We start from the raw sequence: 21496 nt of genomic DNA on the forward strand, positions 1-21496 counted from the left end.
AAATCTAATCTTATGGGGATAATCGGGTTGGGGAATAATAATGTTGATGACCAAAATAGACACTGTAACAAGAAATATAGCTATTATATTATTAAGAAGACAATGCACCTCCTTTTAACAACTATGTGAACGAAATCACCTTTCATCTTTGAGAAGAATGATCTCAGTAGGAAGTAAATTTCCATTTATAGTTTTATTCAGAAAACATGTCTAATTATATTAGATTTGAGTTTATTTTTTACCTTTTCAGTTTTTAGTGTTACGACGTGTGTGAAGAAATTGGATATTGTATATTAATAGGCTAAAAAAAATTACACAAACTATAATATAGTAACTGTATCCTTTAACAAAATAAAGTAACATGTTTTTCTATTCTATTGTTCAAAATAACTCTAGGCATACGTTAAAAACAATGAGATCAACTTTAGAAACAAAGTTTTAATTCCATCACCATTCAATTTGATGAATACAGACAATTTGCGATTGAAAGACAATTGAGCTAAGCCTTTTATTAAAAAAAAAGGAAGAAGACAATTGAGCTATATCAGTAGAGTAAAAACCACATTGTCAAAAACTTTTTCCCTTTATAAAGATGATATTTGTAAATAAGTTTTTTAAAAAGAATGTAACTGAGAGATGTATAATTTATATTACATGTGTGAAGAAAATATGATTGAAGAGTTATATTTAGTTTGGTTCAGTGTATTGACTGGAAATTTTAGTTTTTATCATACTGTTTGTAATCGCTAGATTAACATAATCACCAAATTAATACAACAAATATTCCTTAAAGTTATCTTATATAATTAAAAGTAGTATAAAATATATAGTATAAAAATGGTCTTAAACACATTGGTTTACAACAAAGAGAAGTTCATCAAATTAATAAAGAAAATTTCATTAAGTCAAAATATAACAAAGCAACACTTTAAGTCTTTAAACTATCCACTGCTACAAAAGCTACAATTTTCTGCCACCCGAAAAACATTAGCCACTGCTATTTGTACAAGTAAATCAATAAATTAGTATTTCATTTGAAACATGTTTATTCAATATCTATATCAATATTGTAATTTTAAAACGCAACAACTATTATGTAGATTTATGTGCCTCGCAATTAAAGTAAATTATCACTCTTCTACGATAACAATTCATATGTTATCTCTAACATATAAACTTCCTAATGTCATACATCAAAAAAAAGTTTAACTTGCATCAGTCAGTTGCATCCCACTATTTGAATATGTACCCATCAATACCAATAGCAAAAAAAACATAAGAATCTCCATTCTAAATTATACAACAAATCAGCAAAAACATTTACAAATTTAAATAACAAAAATGTCAAATAATGCGCGCGTATATAAAAGAAAATCGTATTGTACAAATTAGTGACACCAAATAAAGTAAATTACTTACAGAATCAAACATGTCGCATAAGATGAAATACTCTTCCCAAAGAGCATTGTTCCGATTCTTCAAGATAAAACCAAACCCCTTTGTTGGGTATACAGAACAAAGCACTTAGATGTTTTAAAAGAAACAGAGCATGCCAGATAAAGGTATTATATGAAATACCACGTTTTTCTTTTCTTAGGCTTGATTTCTCAGAATTCTCCTAATCATTGATTGGCATACTCGGTTACTGAAAATGACCCTCAAGAACTTTGATGAACACATCAAAGTTTAAAGACGTTTAACAATGGCGTTAAAGACGTTTGGATTCAGCGGAAGTTTAAGAAGACGGGTTTTCAGAGGAGGAAAGAGGATGGAGTTAAGAAAAGGTTTAATGATCTGTAAATGGAAGCGGTTTGATTAATAAAGAAGAATCACAAAAGACATTATCTAAACTCTACGAATGGCGGAGAAGAAATCGAGAGAAGAACCCCAAGACTCATCCGATGTAGTTAGAGGGGGGATTAGGGTTACTCGCTAATGGGTCGGATTTCTTGAGAAAAACCTGAAATAGACAGACAAAAAAGTCCTGACTGTTCTGAATAAATGAAACGCAAAGTTTTATGGATGTGACACTTGTCGGCTTTATAGAGCACGACTTTGTGACATGAATGCCTATGTGGACAGCCTAGGAGGGAAGCAAACCATTTATATATATATATATAGATGTTTCCTAGCTACTGTGAACCGGTTAATGATCTCAATTATTGCATTTACTTGTTGAAAATTAAATATTTCAATATATGACTAATGAACATGAATTACAATTTTTATTAATGAAAAAGAATAAGTAAGAAGTTTAAATTTAAATTCATGAAAAATGTGCAAGGACTTTATAAACTACTAAATTTTAATAGGATTTTTTCATACATTTAAATTTAAAATTTATATTTTATTCATTATAAGAAAACGGCAATTGAAGTTACTAACTGTCCAAGTTCATTAGTCATTATATGGCAAATCTTTAATTTTCAACAAGTAAATGCAAAAATTGAGATCACTAACTGGTTCACAGTAGAGGCAACATATTGTGTAATATAGTTTCAATGCAATGTGTTAAATATTTCTGGGCATTCAAAAGTTTCCATGAATTGATCCTAAAAAATCGAATTGATCAAAATAGAGATTTAGAATATTAACCAAAAAACAAAGTATAAGAAAAACATTATCAAAATATGAATATAAAATAACTAAAATATAGTTTTAAATTTTAGAAATGAAACAACAAAGAAAATTAGTTACTCTTTATTTTATTTATAGGTACTAAAATTGGTTTCCTAATTAATGTTTGGTTACGGGAAATTTTTAATTTTCTTGAACTATTGTAAAACATAAAACATAAGAAACTAATAATTAAATAGAATAAATTATATTTGAAACATTTTAAGCGATAAATATAAGTAATTTTTTTTTTTGGAAAAATTCATGTTAAATAAAACAAGTAGTCACTATTGGAAGTGCTTAATCACTAGCCGTTGATGTGGTTAGTTATTGAGTTACATTTTTTCTATGTATTCAAAAAGACAGATAACTCTCTGATTATTAGGGGTGGGCAAAAAAACCGAACCGAACCTATTTAAACCGAACCGAAACCGATTCAAACAGAACCAAAGTTTATTTCAAACCATTCGGTTGATGATTTTTCCAACCCGAATGGTTCGGTTCGGTTCGGTTTTAAACCGAACCGAAAAACCGATGTATTTTTGTAATTATTTAAATTAAAAATATTAGTAATACCAATATACTAAAATTCTAATAAGTACCAAACCACAAATTTTTCATTTTTTATTCATTAACTTATATTCTTCTAACCTAATATGTAATCATCAAAATGTTTTGATTTAGAATATTTTATTTATTGCATGCTTTTTAATTTTAATGATAAGAAACATTACTAATGATGTTGGTTTTTTTGTTACTTTAGTTAACTTTCATTTGTTTTAATTTTTATATACTTTTTGTGATTTTTTAAAGGTTTTTGTTTCAGTTTTATATTGAATTTAGTTCACATAGTATATGTTCACATAATTTATGTTTTAAAACATAATTTCTCTTAGAAAAATTAAACTAAAAAGAATATAATTAAACCAATCCAAAAAAACAAACCGAACCGAATACAAACCAAACCGAATATAAACCAAACCAAACACAAACCAAACCAAACTAACTATGGTTTACTCCAGTTGGAAAAATACTAGAACCGAACTAACTAAACCGAACCGAACCCGAACCGAGAAAGTAACCGAAATGCCCACCCCTACTGATTATGTTTTGAATATAAACAATTTCAATACCATCATGTTTCTCTCTAACGTTTATGTCTCATGTATTGAACTGAAAAGAGTAAATCAAATGTTTTAGGAAACTTGAAGTGGTCGATTTGAAGCACTCAGTAGTGGTCAAACACATCCATTTATTTATCTCATAATTAATATATGATTAACTGCTTGTAACCATTTTATAATTACTTGCAAGTAGGATATATATAAATTTGATATAAACACTAAAAATCAGTACACAGGATTATTCAAGTCTCTCATGCTCTCTATCTAAAACTTATCACTCTTTTCTTTGATCGTCTCTTATTAGTCGTAATCACTCTATTTCCTACATCCTTTGAATATATTTCTCTTAAGTTTTTGCTGGAAGAAGGCCTACACCGTGCACATGGATCATATGCCAATAATCCTTTAGAACAAGTCTCATTACTACGCGTCTTCCATTATGTTAGTCTCCAACACACTAAAACTAGTTTACTTTTACAACCAGGCCATTGAATCTCTCCTTCACCCTGCGGTTATCTCAATCTTTCTAGACCAATTAAATTCAAAATATGGACGATAAAACGCTTAACTAAAAAATTATTATACATCAAATTTTGGATTTAGACTCATTCCTTAAAAATATAATAATTGTTTGAGATATATGTTAGAAGTTTCAAAACTTTCAAACATATATCAAGGATTTCATATTACTTTTATAGTAGATTTATCAATTCTATAACACAGGTCAGCTAGTCTGAGCGGCAAACGACATCGTGCAGTAGTTATGCTTTGTTCAGGTCTTTGAGTCAAACCCTGAGAAAGCCCACGTGTCTTTCATCTGCTTTCTAATCATCTGTGCCGCGTAGTACGGTACTCTCTCCGTACTCGAATGCTGGATCCGTTGATCTACGAACGCCAAACAATCCATCAAGCTCTCTCTCGCCGACCCTTTCAAATCGTACGCTTGAGATCTCCTCCACAAACTCTTACCATGAGGATCATCCACACCAGATAAACAGAAAGCTCTCGTGGCATCACTAATGGCGGACTCAGCTTTCTTCAGCAACAAGCAACACTGAGCTCTGTTGCTATACAACACAACCCTATCTCTTATCATATCCAACGGACACAAATCGATCCCTACTGTATAAATCTCCATCGCTTCTTCAACAAAACCCATTAAAAACTTCTTCTTCCCCTGTTTCTTCAACGACTTCACCATCTTTCTTCTCTCTTCAAGCTCTGTTTCACTCATAAGCTTCTCCTTCTTCTTCCTCTCTACTTTAACCTCCCAAAGATTCTCTATACTTCTCTGAGCTTCCTCGCTACTCATCTTCAAGCCACTATACTTAATCTTGTGATATTCTTGTAAAACTACTTGAGCTACTCTGTCTCCAGCAACTACATCTTCTGCTAAATCCACTAAACAATGCCCTAAAACATCGATAACTCGATACCTAACGTTGGAGTCTTTAAGAAGCAGCAAAAGGGTATCTAAAGCCATCTCTTTCCAATCATCAGAGGATCTCGAAAGATCGCAAAGTCTCTCAATCACTTCTCTAACCTCACTTACTCTGCTTCTTCCCAACTCTGTTTTGCACAGAGTCTTTATCAATCCAATGCCTCCTGGTGACTTCCGGTTTACTAAACCCCCCCACATTACACTCACTTTCTTCAAGAAACCTACCTCGCAGATTCTATCAAGAGACTTACCTCGCGAGGCGAAGCAATTCAATAGATCTAAAGACCAGCATTGTAGCTGAATCCCCCATTCCTCTGCCTTTTGATTCTCTGTTTCTAACCCACCAAGCCCTCTAGTCAACAAATCGCTTTGATACTTGAGCCTCAAGCTATCTTCAACCCCAAGAAAGCTTTCGTAAACATTCTTCAAACAAGTAGTAGCTATCTCCATCGAAAGCTTCACAATCTCTTCTTCGAACACAGAAACGGCTCCAAAGCTCTTCTCATGGCTTGCTAAATGACCAAGTGCTCGAGCCGCGGCTCTCTGCTCAACCCAACTGATTCTCCCTCTCAAAAGCTCCAACAAAGCAGGAACCACAGAGACCTTTGACTCAACCGCTAATGAAGCCAAATCTTCCTTGTTCATAGCATATGATCCGATGATGTGAGCTGCGTAGTAAGGAATGAAAATGTTTTGGTCTTTGAGAAGCCAAGCTGTGTTCTTGATTGATTTCTGTATGAGTTTCGACATACACTCGAACAAACCGAGAGATGGGAACTCAGGATCGTCAGGCTCGGACATGGCTATGTTCCAAAGACCGCTCAGGACCAAGACATGGTCTTTTGACTCCGTACGAGGAATCTCTTTGAAAATAGCGGCGAGTTTTGATCTTCTACGGAAAGGGTTTGGCTCTTTCATGCTGCAGAAGAAACAAGATGGGTTTGTGCATTGTGGTTCGTCGAATTTGAGCATCTTCTTTGATCTGCCTTCTTGTTTTTTTTTTTTTTAATCTTGAAAGAGAAGAAGAGACTTAACTAATCAATCACTTATGCTTTTATGCTAAAAGACCACATAATTCTTCTCTTTTGGTCGACTTAATAATAAATAATTAGCTCGCGTGGAAAAGTTTTATGGCGGCTACCTCCTCTTTTTAGCCTTTACCTTTCCACTTCAAGTTCCAACATTATATGTTAATAATATGTTAGTACGACATATAATAGTGTACATCAACGTTTCGTGTTCTTTAACCAAAATTAGGTGAAAAATGAGAACCGAAAGACTCGTGTTCACACAAACTCTAGATATGTGATGATGGAGATAAAACTTTGGTGGTTTTGACATCTTGATGTCGTTATCTAAAGTCCAAAATTGAATGATTCATTCATGTCCACCAGAACGGTTACGACTAAGACCTTTTCATATAGATGATCTAAGATATATTATGAGATTCACATATTGATCATTTCGACTCAACACACACACAAATTCAAATTCTAAAAAGTTTCCAAGATCAACGTAAAGTGCTGTATAGTTTTATCTTCAGCTTAAAAGTATAGTAACAACTATTGTTTTTCAACTGATCTAGATATTTGGAAACACAAATTATGGTAGTTAAGAATATATATACGAGACGATTCGACAACCGACACCTGTAAGTTTTTTCTTCTGTATTCGAACCTCAGACTTGGGTGTAAAAGCCTTTAAACCTTAACCAGTAAGCTACGGTGCTTCCACATGTACGAGGTTTAAAATTGTAATTTTCATACAATCAATAAACAAAAACAAAAATTGATATATGTTCCTCTCTAGTTTTTTTAATCTTCCAAGTTTTAGTTCACGGAGTTCTATAAGTAATAAAGATATTGATATAGCTTTCACAATTGTTATTGGTAACAAACAACTGCTGGTCGATGTTTCATAAAACTTCCCCAATTATTAGTAAACACAATTTCATTCTAGTGAAACTATGGTACTAGTTATGAAACTCCCAAACTTTTATTTTGGATGGCAACCAAAGTTAATGCTTTTAGATGTTTGAGACTTTTCAAGATAAGAACGTAAAGTTTAAGTATATCTATCAAATTTAAGTCCCGAGTACGACACTACATTTTATGTAACCAATACTCAAGACTTCAAATGTGTAAGACTAGCATGGAAATAAAAAAATAAAGAAAGACGAGTGAAGTTGGATTTGCGGTCCCCCTCAAGGAGAAAGCCAATGAGAGTGAAGGAAATGTCCCTTACGAAAAGCTCTGTCCTTTGGTCTTAACAACAAATATCAAAATCTCTTGTTTGGGTCTCAAGAAAATGCGGCTACCTAAAAAGCCACTTTTTAAAACTCAATTAATCACACCACACCACTAATCTCTGGTCTTTACATGAAATTAATCATCCTTATATCTGGTCTTTACAGGTAATTTAATTATCACTAACCTGACTCATCTTCCATGTTAATAATAATTTCTTTTCAAGATTTGCAAATCAAGAAAGCCCCTTTTCTAGAAGAAAGAAACACTTTAGAGTTCAGACTAAGTTCTCAACTTGACATGTGTATCTGTCAGAGAAACTCAATATTTAACTATTTATCAAAAGTTAAGGGTTTGAAGTTTAATCACACTCGATTAATCCGCATGCTTGTGTGTTTTGATTATCGTGCACAATCACTTGAACTCTCCACAAAAGAAAAGCTCTTAAAAACTTTTGAATTTATGAATCATAAAAGGGTCTCATGATATAGAAGAACAAAGAAAATATCATATGATAAGATTCTAAGTCATTTAACTATGCACAAAACTCTGAAACCTATTGTGGTCTCATTGTTCTTAAAAAGCCAAATGCAAAGAGTTACTAGAGTGAGAGAGAGAGGGGAATGAACAGAATATACCAATATAACTACTACTTTCAGGGAGCTTTTATGCTGATCATGCAGGAGGATAAGGCTCTGTACACAGAGAGAGAGCTTTCAGTGAGAGGTTTTATGCCTCTTAGTGGCCGGTGTAGGATCTTCTTCTTCTTCTTCTTCTTCTTCTTCATCATCATCTGACATAGTGTCTTTTCCAAACTCATTCATTAGCTTCATGAAACAATTATCAAGCTCCGGTTCTGCTTCATAATCATTCATCTCTGATCCATCCATCAGCAGCTGAACACAAACAACCATTTCCAAAGCTTTTTTTCTCAATTCCAACCAAACACTATAATATGAACACTTTAAAAAAAAAAGATGCTTACATCTTCGATTGTGGGAAAGCCTAATCTCTCATATGGAAGTGGAGAGATGTTATACAGAAACTGCCCATCGCTTTCAAAAGGAGGAGGAGCTTGAGGTATCAACAAATCTTCAGTATGATCAGCAGAGATTCGTTGCCTTCCAATTTGCACAGTCCCTTCTCTCTGAATATGAGGCAGCGACGGTTCTTCTTCCACAAGAGCAAGTTGCTTGACATTCTGTACATTAAAGTCTCTCCGAGATGGAGCTATTGCTGCAGGTATCAATGATGTATGACCATCCTGAGACTCACAACACAACAGCTGATCAACACGCTTCTTCAATCTTTTTGCTTTATCCTGAGCCTCATCAATCTGACACAGAATCATTCCTAGTATATCATCAGAACAATCTGACTCAGAAACAAAACAATCATCTTCTTCAACCTCTTCTTCCTTGCCTGTAGCTTTCCGTCCTGTACCAAATCAAAGATTTAGTCCTAAAATAACCATCTAACTTTGAGAAAAACTGGAACAATGTGTATAAGATCTCACCAGGAACAGGACACTGAGCTTTGAGAGTTGTTGGCTTCCGCTTTTCTGAATAAGAGAAAACGTTATGGTTGGAGATATAAGCAGCAACATCTGTTGTCTCTTCAACATGTCTCCTTCTTCCTCTCTTGTAAACACTCATCCTCTGAGTATGATCACCAAAAGATTTCGATTTCCCATCAAAGCCTTCCAGTTTCGACTTCTCCAAATCAAACTGTTTACTCTGGTAGTAACTTCTAACTTCTCTGTCATACCCTCTTGCTTGACACTCAATCTCCTTAGCCTTGAGCTCTAACCACTTACACCTCCACATCAACGGCTGACAAAACTTCCTCCACTCATCCGTCAGCTTCTTCTTCCTCAGACCCAACAACTCACTCCCATCACCAAAAGTGTCTGGTAATGGATAGTCTTTGTTTAACATAGACTCGGCTTCAAAACCATTATCATCATCATCATCGTCATCGTCGTCACGAGCACACAGTGAATCACCAAAAGAGCTCGAAGAGGATTGGCACAACCCATCTTCTCCCTCTTGAGACTCATCAGTCAGATTCCCACACTCCAAGATATCAACTCTAACGTCTTCCGGTTGTTGATTGGCAGAGGTATCCATAAAGCCCTTCTTCACCTTTGTTCTGCTACAATCGAATACAAAACTCGAGTGAGACAATGAGATTAGACCCAAGTAGACAAAAGGATTCCACTTTGTTCTGCTATAATCGAAAAACAAGACCAGACAATAAGATTACACTCAAATAGACAAAAGGTTTCAACTTTGATCTTACTGATTCCAAAGCCTAAGTGGGTCCAATCATATACCAAAAAGGAACGATTTTTACGGGGAAGATTTATCGAAATTGAGTGATTCGGTGATCTTAGAGGATATCACGCATGTCCAGATGCGATTTTGATGAATCGGATTCTGTTAGCGTAAATCCAGAGTTCTTGGAGATACTTAAAACCCTAAACCCTAACAGAGAATGAGTCAAGAAAGTAAGAAACAGAGAGGAGAGAGAGAGAGAGAGAGAGAGATTATTCACCGAAATAATTCGAGAAATTGACTGGGCTCTGTTCTCTAATCGCTCGCTTGTAGAAGAATCCAAAAGAAGTTGAAAGAGTTATAAATCCCCCAAATTAATATCGCAATGCTGTTGCAAAATATTTTATTTTTATTTGTTTATCAAGCAATTTATCCTCCAATAGATCTTTATTTTTCTAGTGAATATTATGAAAAACAAATATGGAAATTATCAATAAAGCAATTTTGGTTTGTTTCCTGTTTCTATTCAATTTTTTTTTTGCCATAATTGCATCAATTAATTAATATAAAAATCTTTTGTCACATAGGGGTTGATTGGTAACTGCTGTGATTTCATTTTTTGACTGTAGAAATATTGTTGTGGTTTTTATTGCTTTGGCTTTAGATTTTTAATTTTTAAAAATCTTTAAATATGGGCTGTAGGTTTTTGTCTCTGCAGAGAAATTGTAAAGACATAATTTCAAAGAAGTGCTGTGGATTTTATAAAAAGGCTGTGAACTTAAAAAAAAATAGAAATCAAGATTGGTGTAGATTTAGTGCTCTATAAAGAAATGAGGCTGTAGAGAGCACTCACAGCCACTACCAATCACACCCATAATAACTGAGTTTTTGTCTGTGTGTTCTATTTATGTTTGAATTGTTATTTCTAATATATGTTGCCCACAATTAGTTTTCTACCATAGTTTAAACCTCAACTGACAGAACTGATGAAAAACATTAATGTATTTTTAACTGATTGCTATAACATTGATAAATTAAAATATAACATTAATTTATAAAATTACTATATAAGATATTTATCATGTATTGTATATAATATTTTTATATTTTTGTTAAGAATAATATTTAATATTTAATTATATTCACTAAGTTATATTTGAATTTAAAATCCTTTTGAAATAATAAAATTTATTATTTTCAAATTTAGTTTCAATAATATATATTACATTTTTAATTTAAACATATTTTTGATATTGTTAGACTTGATAATTATTTTAAATATTTTTAAAGGTGAATGTTCTATTAAATAGTTAAATGAAAGCATAGAAGAATAAGCATCTAAAAGATCTATTCAGTTTCTAAATGATTCCTTAAATGGTTTATCAGCAATTAATGATTCACTAATGAAAACTTAATGCTCTCTAAAATCTCTATCAATCAAGAATTCAAGACTAAAAGAGGAAAGCGATTATAGGGCATTTAAGCGGTCAAAAGAGGTAAAATTTGACGGTTTCAATGCGAAGGTAAAAGACTGATTGTAAGGTAAATTTAAATGTGCCAATTTGGTTTTATACATTTTTAAACAATATTTCTATTTCAAGTTTACTTGTTTTACACTAAATGCATCAATTAATATATATAAATTAACAGAAAAATTGCAATTTTTTTTTTGTAAATTAGAAAATGTTATATAAATATGCATTTTCCAGACAATAACTGGTTTTGGTTAGTAGTAGAAATGTGATTTCTCATTTCTGGCATACATGTGCATTGCAAATAACTCGTTTTAGTTTCTTATGATATTATTAATATAAACTTGACAAAAAATAACTCGGTTTGTTTCTTATGTTTTACTTAAATAATTAATCAGAACAAAGTAAAAATCGATAGAATGCAGTTTCCATACAATCTTTTACAAATAACTGACAAATGAGACAGAAAAAAACATAGAAACCAAAATACCAACGAAAAGGATATAAAACACTCGTAATTAAAAACAAAAAGTTGGCATTATTTACTAAGCAATAAACATCATCAAGACAGTTGGTATGCTGTTGTGTGAATAAAGACCGAACAGTTTGTAAGATAAAAGTAAAGTACTAGGAGGCTATTTATAAAGGTTGCAGTTCTTGTTCAGCGACTATGGCGTCATCGACAGGTTTATACAGATTTGATGTTTGCTTGCGTTTCCACATCAGCCAAACTCCATAAGCTAATAAACTAACAACTACAGACACCATCACAATTGCGATCACGACAATGATGTTTTTCACCTGCCACCTTGTCCTAAAACACGAAAGGAACAAGACTTTTCTTTGAAGATAATTGGAGAAATAATCTATTCTTTGGCTAAGACTTAAGATTGAATGTCATACCCTTTTCTTGGAGGCTCGAGTTTGTAAGTAAGGAGCTGGTAGTCTCCGAAGATGTCAGGAAGCTTGATCTGATGATTGCTAAACCGAGAAACTATGCTCTACAAGGAGAATGATGGAAAGGTCAAGTAAGATGATGAAAGTCAAGCAATGAAAAAGGAGAAGTTTATTGTAAAAACATCAGATACCGTTGCTGTGACATTGGAGAATAAACTAGAAGATTCGGTAGGAATAACAACTACTCTGATTAGAGAGTTGTTTCCATTGGAGGTGAGATTTGATAAATAGACCTGTGACGGATGACTCAGATATTAGCAACATAAAAAACAGTGTTGAAAGGCTTACAAGCAATAATGTGTTTATCAATAAGGCTTACCTGTGTAGGTTTGATATCGAGCTCCTTGGAGAATACCTTGGAGAGCTCTTCAAGGCGAGGTTTCAGATATGATGAATTGACTGTTAGTTGTATATCAAGGTTTATTTGACCAATTTGTGTCTTCTCCCCTGAGGAAATATGTACAAAAACATCAAGTGACATGACGACAATAGGTTCTACTTTACAGGACAAAAGAGTTTTAGATGAAATCTACGTATGTCGCGAACCTGGAAGATTGCTTGATGTATTGAGAGATGGATTTGATTCATTTAAAGGCAATTTTGCAGGTGGTGGTGGCGGTAGTGCACCATCGATAGGAAGCCTATCCGATAACTCTGAACAATTAGTTCTCCAGAATCCAACCTTAGAATTCTCACGATCATACACAACAAGCGTGTTGCGAACCACAATTCCTGATAAAACACTAGATATTGCGTTAGCAGTGAAGGTAGCCAAAATGAAAAGAAACAGAGTAAATGATATCTACTTACCTCCTAAAAGAGTCGTATGATCTTTCCCATTTGGGAAGACACCGAGACAGTACGCGCCATGCACCTTCGAATGCTTTTATCGAATAAAAGATAATCACATCATCAGCTACAACATTAGGCTATAGAGAGAAAATGAAACTTCAAAAGCGTTTGAGGACTAAGTTACTTACACGGAACAAGTAGTTTTCAGGAGACAAAAGCCATGACTGTCCACTCTTAAACACCATCTCGACTGATGGGAATATCTTCGAAAGTCCAGAGGCATCGTTACTTGAGCATAACGCAAATTTTAACTGTCAGTATCTTCCCTTGATTTAAAGGTTTGATAACAAGCTTGCAAAGAAATCATACCTTGGAGCAACATGGAAACAAGTATCTTTAAAATTTGGATCAGGGCCATCAATCTGCTTCAATGGAGAAACTTCCCTCATCACCTTCACAACACAAAAAGACAGTGTAAAAAAAAAAAAAACAAAGTGTAACAGGTGAACCAAGTGTTAAACAGAGATTTGAGAGTCTTACAGCTTCCTCAAATGCTGCAAAGGCTGCGTCAGGGAGATAAGCATACGTTGTCCCACTGTCCAAAACGGCGCCATGCTCTCCATCAAAGACTCCAGAGCTAAGCGACAACTGCTTCCCAGCGACACGTATCCCCGTCAAATCTATATTGTAATATGGACTGTCGCCATCCCGAAACTAGAGTCAAATGTGTGGAAAGGTATGAAACCGTATCTGTCAGGATTAATACATTCGCCAATCAGGACCCAAAAGGCAAATCCTTTAGAACATTACCTACGATCAGGGTCCGAGTCCGTGAATGTCATATCAGAAGGGTAAGCAAAGCCTCCAAGAACCATGGAACCTCCACCGAGATCCATCCCTCCATAACACAAAGCAAAAGAGTTGCTTATCAAGCCTTTATCCACCAGCTGATCCACAAGACTGAGATCCCCTTGTCCTAACCCGATAATGCCATCAGCGCGTTGACTGTAGAGATCACCTGTCTCGAGAGTCTCACAGCCAAAGACAGCTCGCTGAGGTGTAAGCTGGCTTTCATTGCCGAACGAGATAAGGTCTTCACCGAGGACACCTTTGCTGCTGCTGTGCTCAGCGTACTCACGCTCGTACACACATTGCTCTTTGTCGTCGTCACAGTTACAGTCCATGTTGCACTTGACAGGTTGGTAGGTGGAGGACATCTCCGGCTGAAACTTTGGATCCTGATGAATAATAAAGATAAGTAAAGCAACGAGGACAAGATTGAGACTTTTATAGTTGGAATCTCTAATTAACCTGGTGTTTGCCACACTGTTCACAGTCGGAGCAAGGGACGTAGGTAACAGTGCTCCCGGAATCAACAATCAGAGCAAACATCTGCGGAGGCGTACCGATCCATAGCCGCGTCGTGTAATACCTGCGAATTTTGATGATACAATCAGATCGGTAATCGGCGTTGAAGGGAAGGGAAGGGATTGACTTACCCGTTGAGGAGAAGGTCGTCGTAGAGTCGCATGCGAGAGTGAGGGAGTGATTTGTGGAGCTTTCGATGGTGAACAGAGACGGATCTCGAAGAAGAGGTGGAATTGGGTTGAGAGAGAAAGAGAGGGAACACCATGGGAGGAGATTGGAGGACGATGTTTTCACCAGCCGCGTGTGTATAGATTGGAAGAGATTGATAGATTATTAGGAGCGAGACTGTCGCGCCGATTGACGCCAGCGCCATATCTAATCGCCGATGGATGAGTGAGTGAAGCTGCGAGTCAAACGTCAGATCTACGGGAACGAAAGGCTACTTTTCCTTTGAATACAAAACCAGCAACGACGCCACGCCATATGTAAACCACAAACGACGTAGTTTTTTTATCTAATGTCTTTTTCTTTTCTCTTTCAATTTTTTTACCACAACTAAACTAAATTTAACGTTTAACCATATGCAAAATCCAGTTATTTTATATTTTTAATTTTTATAATTGGAACAAATTTAAGGTTGATTATCTAATAAATAAAAATCTCCACTATTATTGTTTCCAAACAATTCTCATTTATATTGTTATTCATGTTTTCAAACATTAACAAAAAGTACTTGAGTTTTAATAATATTGATGGAAACAAAATTAAAAATATAACCAGATAACTTAGTGAATATAACAAGTAACCATGTTTATACTTAACCATGTTTATACTGTATACGAATGGTGTTGTGGAAATTGTTGCCTCTTTTATTCAACATATTTTGTCTGTTCTAAATGCATAGTGATGCACTATCATAAAAGTATATAAATTCACACAAAATAAGTAATCAAGAAAACATAAATAAAATTTTCTAAAGTTTATCAGATTCATAAAATGTTGTTAGGAAGAAAATCTGAATAATAAATACAAATATTATTTACTAAAAAGCCGAATAATGAATACATTTTTGAAGATACATTAAGTTGACTAGCTTCATAAATAACATTATTATATTATTATACAATATAAATCATACGAAAAGAATAGAAATTAGTATAAAATTTAGAATCTAAAACCAAATCCATTTATAATGTAAAACTAGATTCTAACCCGCGCGGATTGGCAGATATTGTTGTCATTTTTGTTACAAAATTTAAATTAATAGTAATGTAACTGATTTTATTATTAAAATTAATATTATATATAATATAAATAAAATATTGGTGAAATTTTACTTTTTTGTTACAATAAAGCAAACCTTCATCACTATATAGTTTTCATAGTCTATTTTTAAAATCTCATATGTTCTACTATTCTTATATTTTTTTAACAACATTTATGTTTCAAATAAAATACGGTATCCCAAAATATTATGTATATATTTAGATGTGAAAACTTGTGTAGAATATATAATATATAGATATAACTAAGATTATGTAAACCAAATATATATATTTGTGAATAAGTGTATTTACTATTTATATATATAATATTTACCAAACTATTGTTTAGATTATGGTCACAAAATCTACGATGTAGGAAAATAATATCATTTACATTTTTCTTTAAATATTAAGCTCCTAATGAATTGGTCTAATAACTTTTTTACATTAGATAAAAATATGACTCTAATTTAATAGATTAGATATCATGATAGAATAGAAGTTCTACAATAATCAGATTATTTAGTGCATATGGAATAATATTTACATGTATATAAGGATATGAAATTATGGTATAAATATCATCTGAAACTTATCTATTAAGAAATATAACTAAAAATCAAATGAAAATAGAGGAGAAAAAAGAATACAAAAACAAAGAAAATTTAAAATCTAAAATAAGTGGATCAAATATCTAAATAAAATGTGTTTTATATACAAATAATATAGAATAGAATGAAATGTCTTTGTTAATAACAATTTATATATTTTAAAAAATGTTTATATCCATTTGAAATTTTTTAAATACAGCATAAATAAAAGTGTAAGTTTTAAATAGTATTTTTGACTGAATTATATTGGTAAAAATATATAAATCAAAGGAAATGAGAAAGGAAGAAAAAGACAAAACATGAAAAAAAAAATTAAAATGAATTAAGGGATGTGATTAATATAGATGAATATAATAATACATAGTATATCCTAGCAACGTTGTTAATATGGTTATAAGTTGAATTATAATATTTTATAGTTATACAATGCAATTAGAATTAACAGATATCTTCTTGTTTTTCCATCTTCGAAAACAGAATTAAACACAAAACAAATAAATAGCCTATAATTTATATACTTAAAATATTAATAAAATTTAGCTTTAAATAACCAAATAGCTAAAAATAAAATTCATAATTCAATTATTAGTAACTTTAAATATCTAATATTATTTATTTATCCAAAAATAACTGAAATATATATTAAATATTATTTCCTTAATTTAAATAATTTTAATAGTTTTATATATGTTTAGATATAAAATGAAGAGAACCCAAAATCAAAGGTCTTTATTTTTATAACAAATGTTCAGTCAATCTCATCTGAACTAAATTTAGATCAACAAAATATTTGATAGATATCAGAGTTCATAAAACCAAAAGAAAAATCTTATATCTGAAATATTCGACTCACCCCCAATTCAATATCCAAATTCCAGTCATATATGTTTTAGCGTTTAAACCTAGTACTAAACACCAATGCATATGTAAATTTTTTTTGTCAGCAACATAACAGACTCATATAGACTCTGTAAACGTAACTGTTAGCTCCTCATCCATATGGACAACAAATGACAGTTGCTTTCTTGCACTGCATGCTAGACGATCCGCCCTTATATTCTGCGTCCGTGGTATATGGATGAGCTCTAAACTATTGAGTCTTCTCCTCAGAAACTCTATATCTTCCAAATAACTTGCAAAGGCCGGCCATTCTTCGGGTTCAGAAACCATCTTCACCAACTGAGAACAATCCGTCGCAAATGTAACATTAAATTGTCTAAGGTTACTCATGCATTCTATTGCCCTTATAAGATCCTCTATCTCTGAATGAAGTGGTGATTGACTCGCTCTTGTGTTTCTTGCTTCCATTAAACCATCAAAACCTTCCAAAGTACTATACCACCCTTGTCCCTAAAAAATTTCATGATCTTTCCATGATCCGTCCGTAAAACACCATCTACCAGGAATAATTGGTATTGTTGCGTTCATTACAGATCGTGACTGGTTTGTTCTCTGTGTAAGAGAGATTTGTGCATCAGCCCAGAGTACCGACTCCGTTTCTGCCAACTTGAAAGTATCTCGTGGATCAATATCCAGATTGCTAAAGACCTTATTATTTCGCCCCTTCCATATATACCATAGGATCCATGCGAATTGATGATCTTCTATTTCCGGAGAAACCCTCTAAAATAAAATAAAAAATTTATTATAAAATTAAATTTATTCCAATGTATGATTATATAATAGAATTCCTATATTTTAAAGAGAAAATATAACAGAATACTATTTTACCTCTAAATATAAATGCATTATATTTTTCTAACTTTTATAAACACATATATTAAAATTCATTTATATAATACATTTTTCTATTTAGAAGAAAGTATAAAGGTGAATTGGATATGATCTTAAGAGTATGAAACTATTTATTGACACTTCTAGAATCACATAGAATGTTTCTCGTTAACTTACTTTTGTTGTTATTTTATATGATAGTACTAAGGCAGGTCCGCCCTACAGACGAGATGAAAGTTAACAAATAATTTAAATAGTTAGAGTAAATATTTAATATAAATTGTTATTATTTAAAATAAACATATTTGTTAAATTTTGTACATGTTATTGTATTTGAATACTAAATAAAACTTGTTATCTGAAAAATTAATTAAGATTTTTAAAATAAATATTACTTGTTATTTTAAAAATATGATTTTTTTTTTGTTAAAAGGTTTAAGATGATTTTCTTTTGTTAAGTAATCTATGTTTTAATTATATATTAAGAGCTGAATGTGGCATTACATCATTTATTGTGATTTTCTAGAGTTGGATGACCATTAAAAAAACCATGAGATTTTTTTTTTCATTTTTGTTAGTAGAAAAGAAACAAACTTGTAAGTAAATACACATATTTTTTGTTAAATTTTATATACTTTAGTAGATTATCTTATGTTTTTACTAAATTTAGTTTTCCCAGTAGATTATTGTTGAAATATTGTTTGAGTTAAAATGTATAATTAATTATAAAATTATTTATGTAATATTATATATTTAATTAATATATGTGACCAAGATAATAAAAATATACATGTTTGCTATAACTTTGTTTATTTATAAAGATATTTGAAAATCAAGTAAACCTTGTTTTAATATAAATGATTATAGTTTTTGAAATGAATGTTACTGATTAGTTGAAAAAAATGTTACTGGTTAATTTTCATAATATAAATTTTAAATATTAATTTCTTAAAAGTCATTGTTTTGATTATAAATTTACTAAATTTTACGATAGATTATTGTTGAAATTTTATTTGAGGTAAAAAGTATAATTAATTATAGTATTATTAATGTAATATTAGATATTTTATTAATATATTTCACACAAATAAGAAAATTAATATTCATGTGTTGCTTGATTTTTTTTTATTCATTATATTTGAAAATCAAGTTAACTATATTATCTGAATAAAGGATTTTGATTTTCAAAACGAATGTTATTGATTCATTTTCCTAATAAAATTTTTAGATTTCTGAAAATCACTGTTTTAATTATAAGTTAATTTGTGAATGTACTCTTTCATCGTTTTGTTAAATTTTATCAAAAATTGCCTAATTTTTGTCTACTTGATCGTTATGGTACATCAAATATTATTGGTTCTGTGATTTAAAAATCTTTGTTAAATCATTTGTTATTATTTTTATGATTTATAATTCATACATCTTATGGGATTGTTTATGGATTTTATTTTAAAAGAGACTGGTTTTTTTAATTAAAAATATAAATACAAAATCCCAAAGAAAAAACTTAAGAATTTGTAAATATTATTATAATATATATATTCGATTTTGAAAATCAGTAAACTTTACTTAGACTTGTTAATATATATTATATATATATTAGATTTGCAAATCAATTAAATTGCATAAATGATTGAACAAAATAACATAAGATTCAAAACTTAGCAGCAAACAAACATGGCACCTTCAAAGAACAAAATCTCACTATAGTATATGTTTAGTGCGTTTCACAGCAAGTCATGGTTAGATCATAGCAGCAACTGTCTCCACACAGGTGTCCAGCTCTTGCCTTGTGAAAATCCAAAACTTACTTTGAAGCTTTGATGACAATTTGATTATTGATATAATGCTTAAGAAAAACGAGGATATAGACATCAGCCCCACCGATCAGCTCAGTTCTGGTGTCACAAGTCTTCCTCACAGTGAAAAAAACTTTCTGTCCACAAACCTCACACCTTGCGGTTAGCTTTGTCACAGAATCAGTTATTGGTAAAAATTTAAGAACATCAGCGAAGCTCCTCCTACATTTTACCAAGAAAGGATCATTAAAGTTAGAGCTCAACGGAAAATGTTTAAGATTTGAAGTAAAAGTGTCAAGTAACACCTTAAATAATCACTATCAACGACTGCAACAATAACAGTTTTGCCATCATCATCAGCGTCCTTGCAGCAAAACTCATACGTCAAATACCAATCACATTGCCAATCATTTAAAAAATACATCTTCAATCCAAATCCTTCACAATAAGAAAACAATTACTACCAAAAGGACCAAAGACTTTACCTTGTCGTAAGCATCTTGTCTGAATCTTGCAGGAAACGACATAAGATCTGAAAGAATCAAGCAAGGGAATCCAAATCCTTCATGAGCAACGGCGTGGTGGTGACTGAGAATGGGATCCCTAGGAGGAATAAGTAAGCACCTTAACGAAGAAGGCGACACCTTTACATACGGTGAACTTCCGGTTAAAACTAAACACGGAAGCTTAACCTCGACAGTGGAAGAACATGACGTCGGATTAGAGGAGCTAGCCATTTGAAGAAATAAGTTTTCTTTGTTGTTTTAGGGTTTGAGAGAATGATGATAAAGTGAAGAAGGCTAACATTTTTATAGGTGTATACAACTATTCACCGCCTTAGAGAAGACATAATGCATAATGGCAGATCGTGTTGTTGTGGATCGAAGGAGTTAATAAAGCAATAAATGAGATGAATCTGAAATTGGGAACGTTTGGCTTGATTACATGGAAGACAAAAAGACACCACTGAAAGGCGACATAGAGATCATGCCCGTCCATTTTAGATCCCAATCACTTCAAACTCCATTGTTGTTGTCTGCGTATATATGTGAATAGCGTCGATGTCAGAGATTGAAGAGACGTATACCCTAAATTCCGGTGTGAAGAAGAAGATAAGGGTTAATCACGTTCTGGCTCAAAAGATCGATTAAATCAAGAAGCCCAACAATATATCCCAAACAATGCTAATTTAATGCCTAAAAATGAGACGCAGTGTTTTATAATAGAGGGCGGATGAAGTGTCTGTGCTGCCAGGAGTGAATAATAGATGTTATATATATAGTGTGTCAAAACTCAAAACCAACAAAAGTAAATATAATAAGAAATATTATATGTTGATTCTAGAACCACAAATCTAAACTCTGATGTAACATGTCGCAGGCTATGTTGCTTACAATGTCTCTCTAGTTACGGCTAAAGTGTTCAATCCACTATGTAACAGGGATAAGAGATGCGCCTTGCGCAGGGTAAATTTATATGAAAATTATTTAAGAAATATCGTATGAAAAAAAATTTATATTATTGATCGAATTAATATATCTGGCTCTTAAACAATTTTTTAAAACATTATTTGTTAATTACATAATTTGTTTACTAATGAACTGATCTCATTTTTAAAAATATTTTAGGTCAAAAAATTATTTATCACATAAAAACCTAACGTTTAGGCCTAAAAATTTAATGCCTACTATTTTTTGTACAATGAAATTATGCCAGCTCGGTTTTATATCATGATTTAGGAATTTAAAAGTTAATTATGGTTATGAGAATTTTATGTTCACGTGTCAATCCTATC

At 32.2% G+C, this 21496-nt stretch overlaps 4 protein-coding genes across 9 annotated transcripts; all 4 read right to left on the reverse strand.

The window, feature by feature from the left end:
* Positions 1-4351: 4351 nt before the first annotated feature.
* On the reverse strand, positions 4352-6246 carry LOC106294417. Its single transcript, XM_013729974.1, has one exon. The coding sequence runs from the start codon at positions 6151-6153 to the stop codon at positions 4513-4515; it is 1641 nt and encodes a 546-aa protein (XP_013585428.1). The 5' UTR covers positions 6154-6246; the 3' UTR covers positions 4352-4512.
* Positions 6247-7902: 1656 nt separating this feature from the next.
* On the reverse strand, positions 7903-10073 carry LOC106344121. 5 transcript variants are annotated; one of them, XM_013783526.1, is made up of 4 exons: positions 9984-10073; positions 8944-9578; positions 8413-8864; positions 7903-8323 (listed from the first exon to the last, which is right to left on the reverse strand). In XM_013783526.1, the coding sequence occupies exons 2-4, from the start codon at positions 9554-9556 to the stop codon at positions 8144-8146; spliced, it is 1245 nt and encodes a 414-aa protein (XP_013638980.1). In that variant the 5' UTR covers positions 9557-9578; positions 9984-10073; the 3' UTR covers positions 7903-8143. The 5 variants fall into 5 exon arrangements, with proteins under 5 accessions (XP_013638980.1, XP_013638991.1, XP_013638983.1 ...); XM_013783537.1 differs by having other exon boundaries at positions 8944-9581; positions 9984-10032; XM_013783529.1 differs by having other exon boundaries at positions 8944-9581; positions 9763-10004.
* A 1513-nt stretch (positions 10074-11586) lies between these two features.
* LOC106294284 (protein ASPARTIC PROTEASE IN GUARD CELL 2) lies at positions 11587-14760 on the reverse strand. Its single transcript, XM_013729876.1, has 12 exons — positions 14424-14760; positions 14236-14356; positions 13735-14162; positions 13465-13621; positions 13294-13376; positions 13113-13212; positions 12943-13015; positions 12679-12864; positions 12452-12579; positions 12264-12365; positions 12079-12176; positions 11587-11989 (listed from the first exon to the last, which is right to left on the reverse strand). The coding sequence occupies exons 1-12, from the start codon at positions 14663-14665 to the stop codon at positions 11815-11817; spliced, it is 1893 nt and encodes a 630-aa protein (XP_013585330.1). The 5' UTR covers positions 14666-14760; the 3' UTR covers positions 11587-11814.
* A 4828-nt stretch (positions 14761-19588) lies between these two features.
* LOC106300537 (thymidine kinase-like) lies at positions 19589-20765 on the reverse strand. Of its 2 annotated transcripts, none has more exons than XM_013736702.1 (3): positions 20187-20765; positions 20007-20065; positions 19589-19923 (listed from the first exon to the last, which is right to left on the reverse strand). In XM_013736702.1, the coding sequence occupies exons 1-3, from the start codon at positions 20436-20438 to the stop codon at positions 19710-19712; spliced, it is 525 nt and encodes a 174-aa protein (XP_013592156.1). In that variant the 5' UTR covers positions 20439-20765; the 3' UTR covers positions 19589-19709. The 2 variants fall into 2 exon arrangements, 1 of the variants encoding a protein (XP_013592156.1); XR_001262031.1 differs by having other exon boundaries at positions 19820-19923; positions 20007-20028.
* Between the last annotated feature and the right edge of the window lie 731 nt (positions 20766-21496).

Source organism: Brassica oleracea, chromosome C1, assembly GCF_000695525.1.
Source record: "Brassica oleracea var. oleracea cultivar TO1000 chromosome C1, BOL, whole genome shotgun sequence".
NCBI classification, from domain to species: domain Eukaryota; kingdom Viridiplantae; phylum Streptophyta; class Magnoliopsida; order Brassicales; family Brassicaceae; genus Brassica; species Brassica oleracea.

Excerpts from the sequence above, each read along its gene's own strand:
- LOC106294284 (XM_013729876.1), bottom strand. The coding sequence starts at position 14,665 with ATGGCGCTGGCGTCAATCGGCGCGACAGTCTCGCTCCTAATAATCTAT. Across the intron at positions 13,016-13,112 it reads CTGAAAACTACTTGTTCCGT|CATTCGAAGGTGCATGGCGC; the intron begins GTAAGTAACTTA and ends ATTCGATAAAAG. Across the intron at positions 12,177-12,263 it reads TCTCCAATGTCACAGCAACG|AGCATAGTTTCTCGGTTTAG; the intron begins GTATCTGATGTT and ends TTCTCCTTGTAG.
- LOC106344121 (XM_013783526.1), bottom strand. The coding sequence starts at position 9,556 with ATGGATACCTCTGCCAATCAACAACCGGAAGACGTTAGAGTTGATATC. Across the intron at positions 8,865-8,943 it reads AGCTCAGTGTCCTGTTCCTG|GACGGAAAGCTACAGGCAAG; the intron begins GTGAGATCTTAT and ends GATTTGGTACAG. Across the intron at positions 8,324-8,412 it reads GCTTTCCCACAATCGAAGAT|CTGCTGATGGATGGATCAGA; the intron begins GTAAGCATCTTT and ends GTTTGTGTTCAG.
- LOC106300537 (XM_013736702.1), bottom strand. The coding sequence starts at position 20,438 with ATGGCTAGCTCCTCTAATCCGACGTCATGTTCTTCCACTGTCGAGGTT. Across the intron at positions 20,066-20,186 it reads GACAAGATGCTTACGACAAG|GACGCTGATGATGATGGCAA; the intron begins GTAAAGTCTTTG and ends TTTTGCTGCAAG. Across the intron at positions 19,924-20,006 it reads GTTGATAGTGATTATTTAAG|GAGGAGCTTCGCTGATGTTC; the intron begins GTGTTACTTGAC and ends GGTAAAATGTAG.
- LOC106294417 (XM_013729974.1), bottom strand. The coding sequence starts at position 6,153 with ATGCTCAAATTCGACGAACCACAATGCACAAACCCATCTTGTTTCTTC.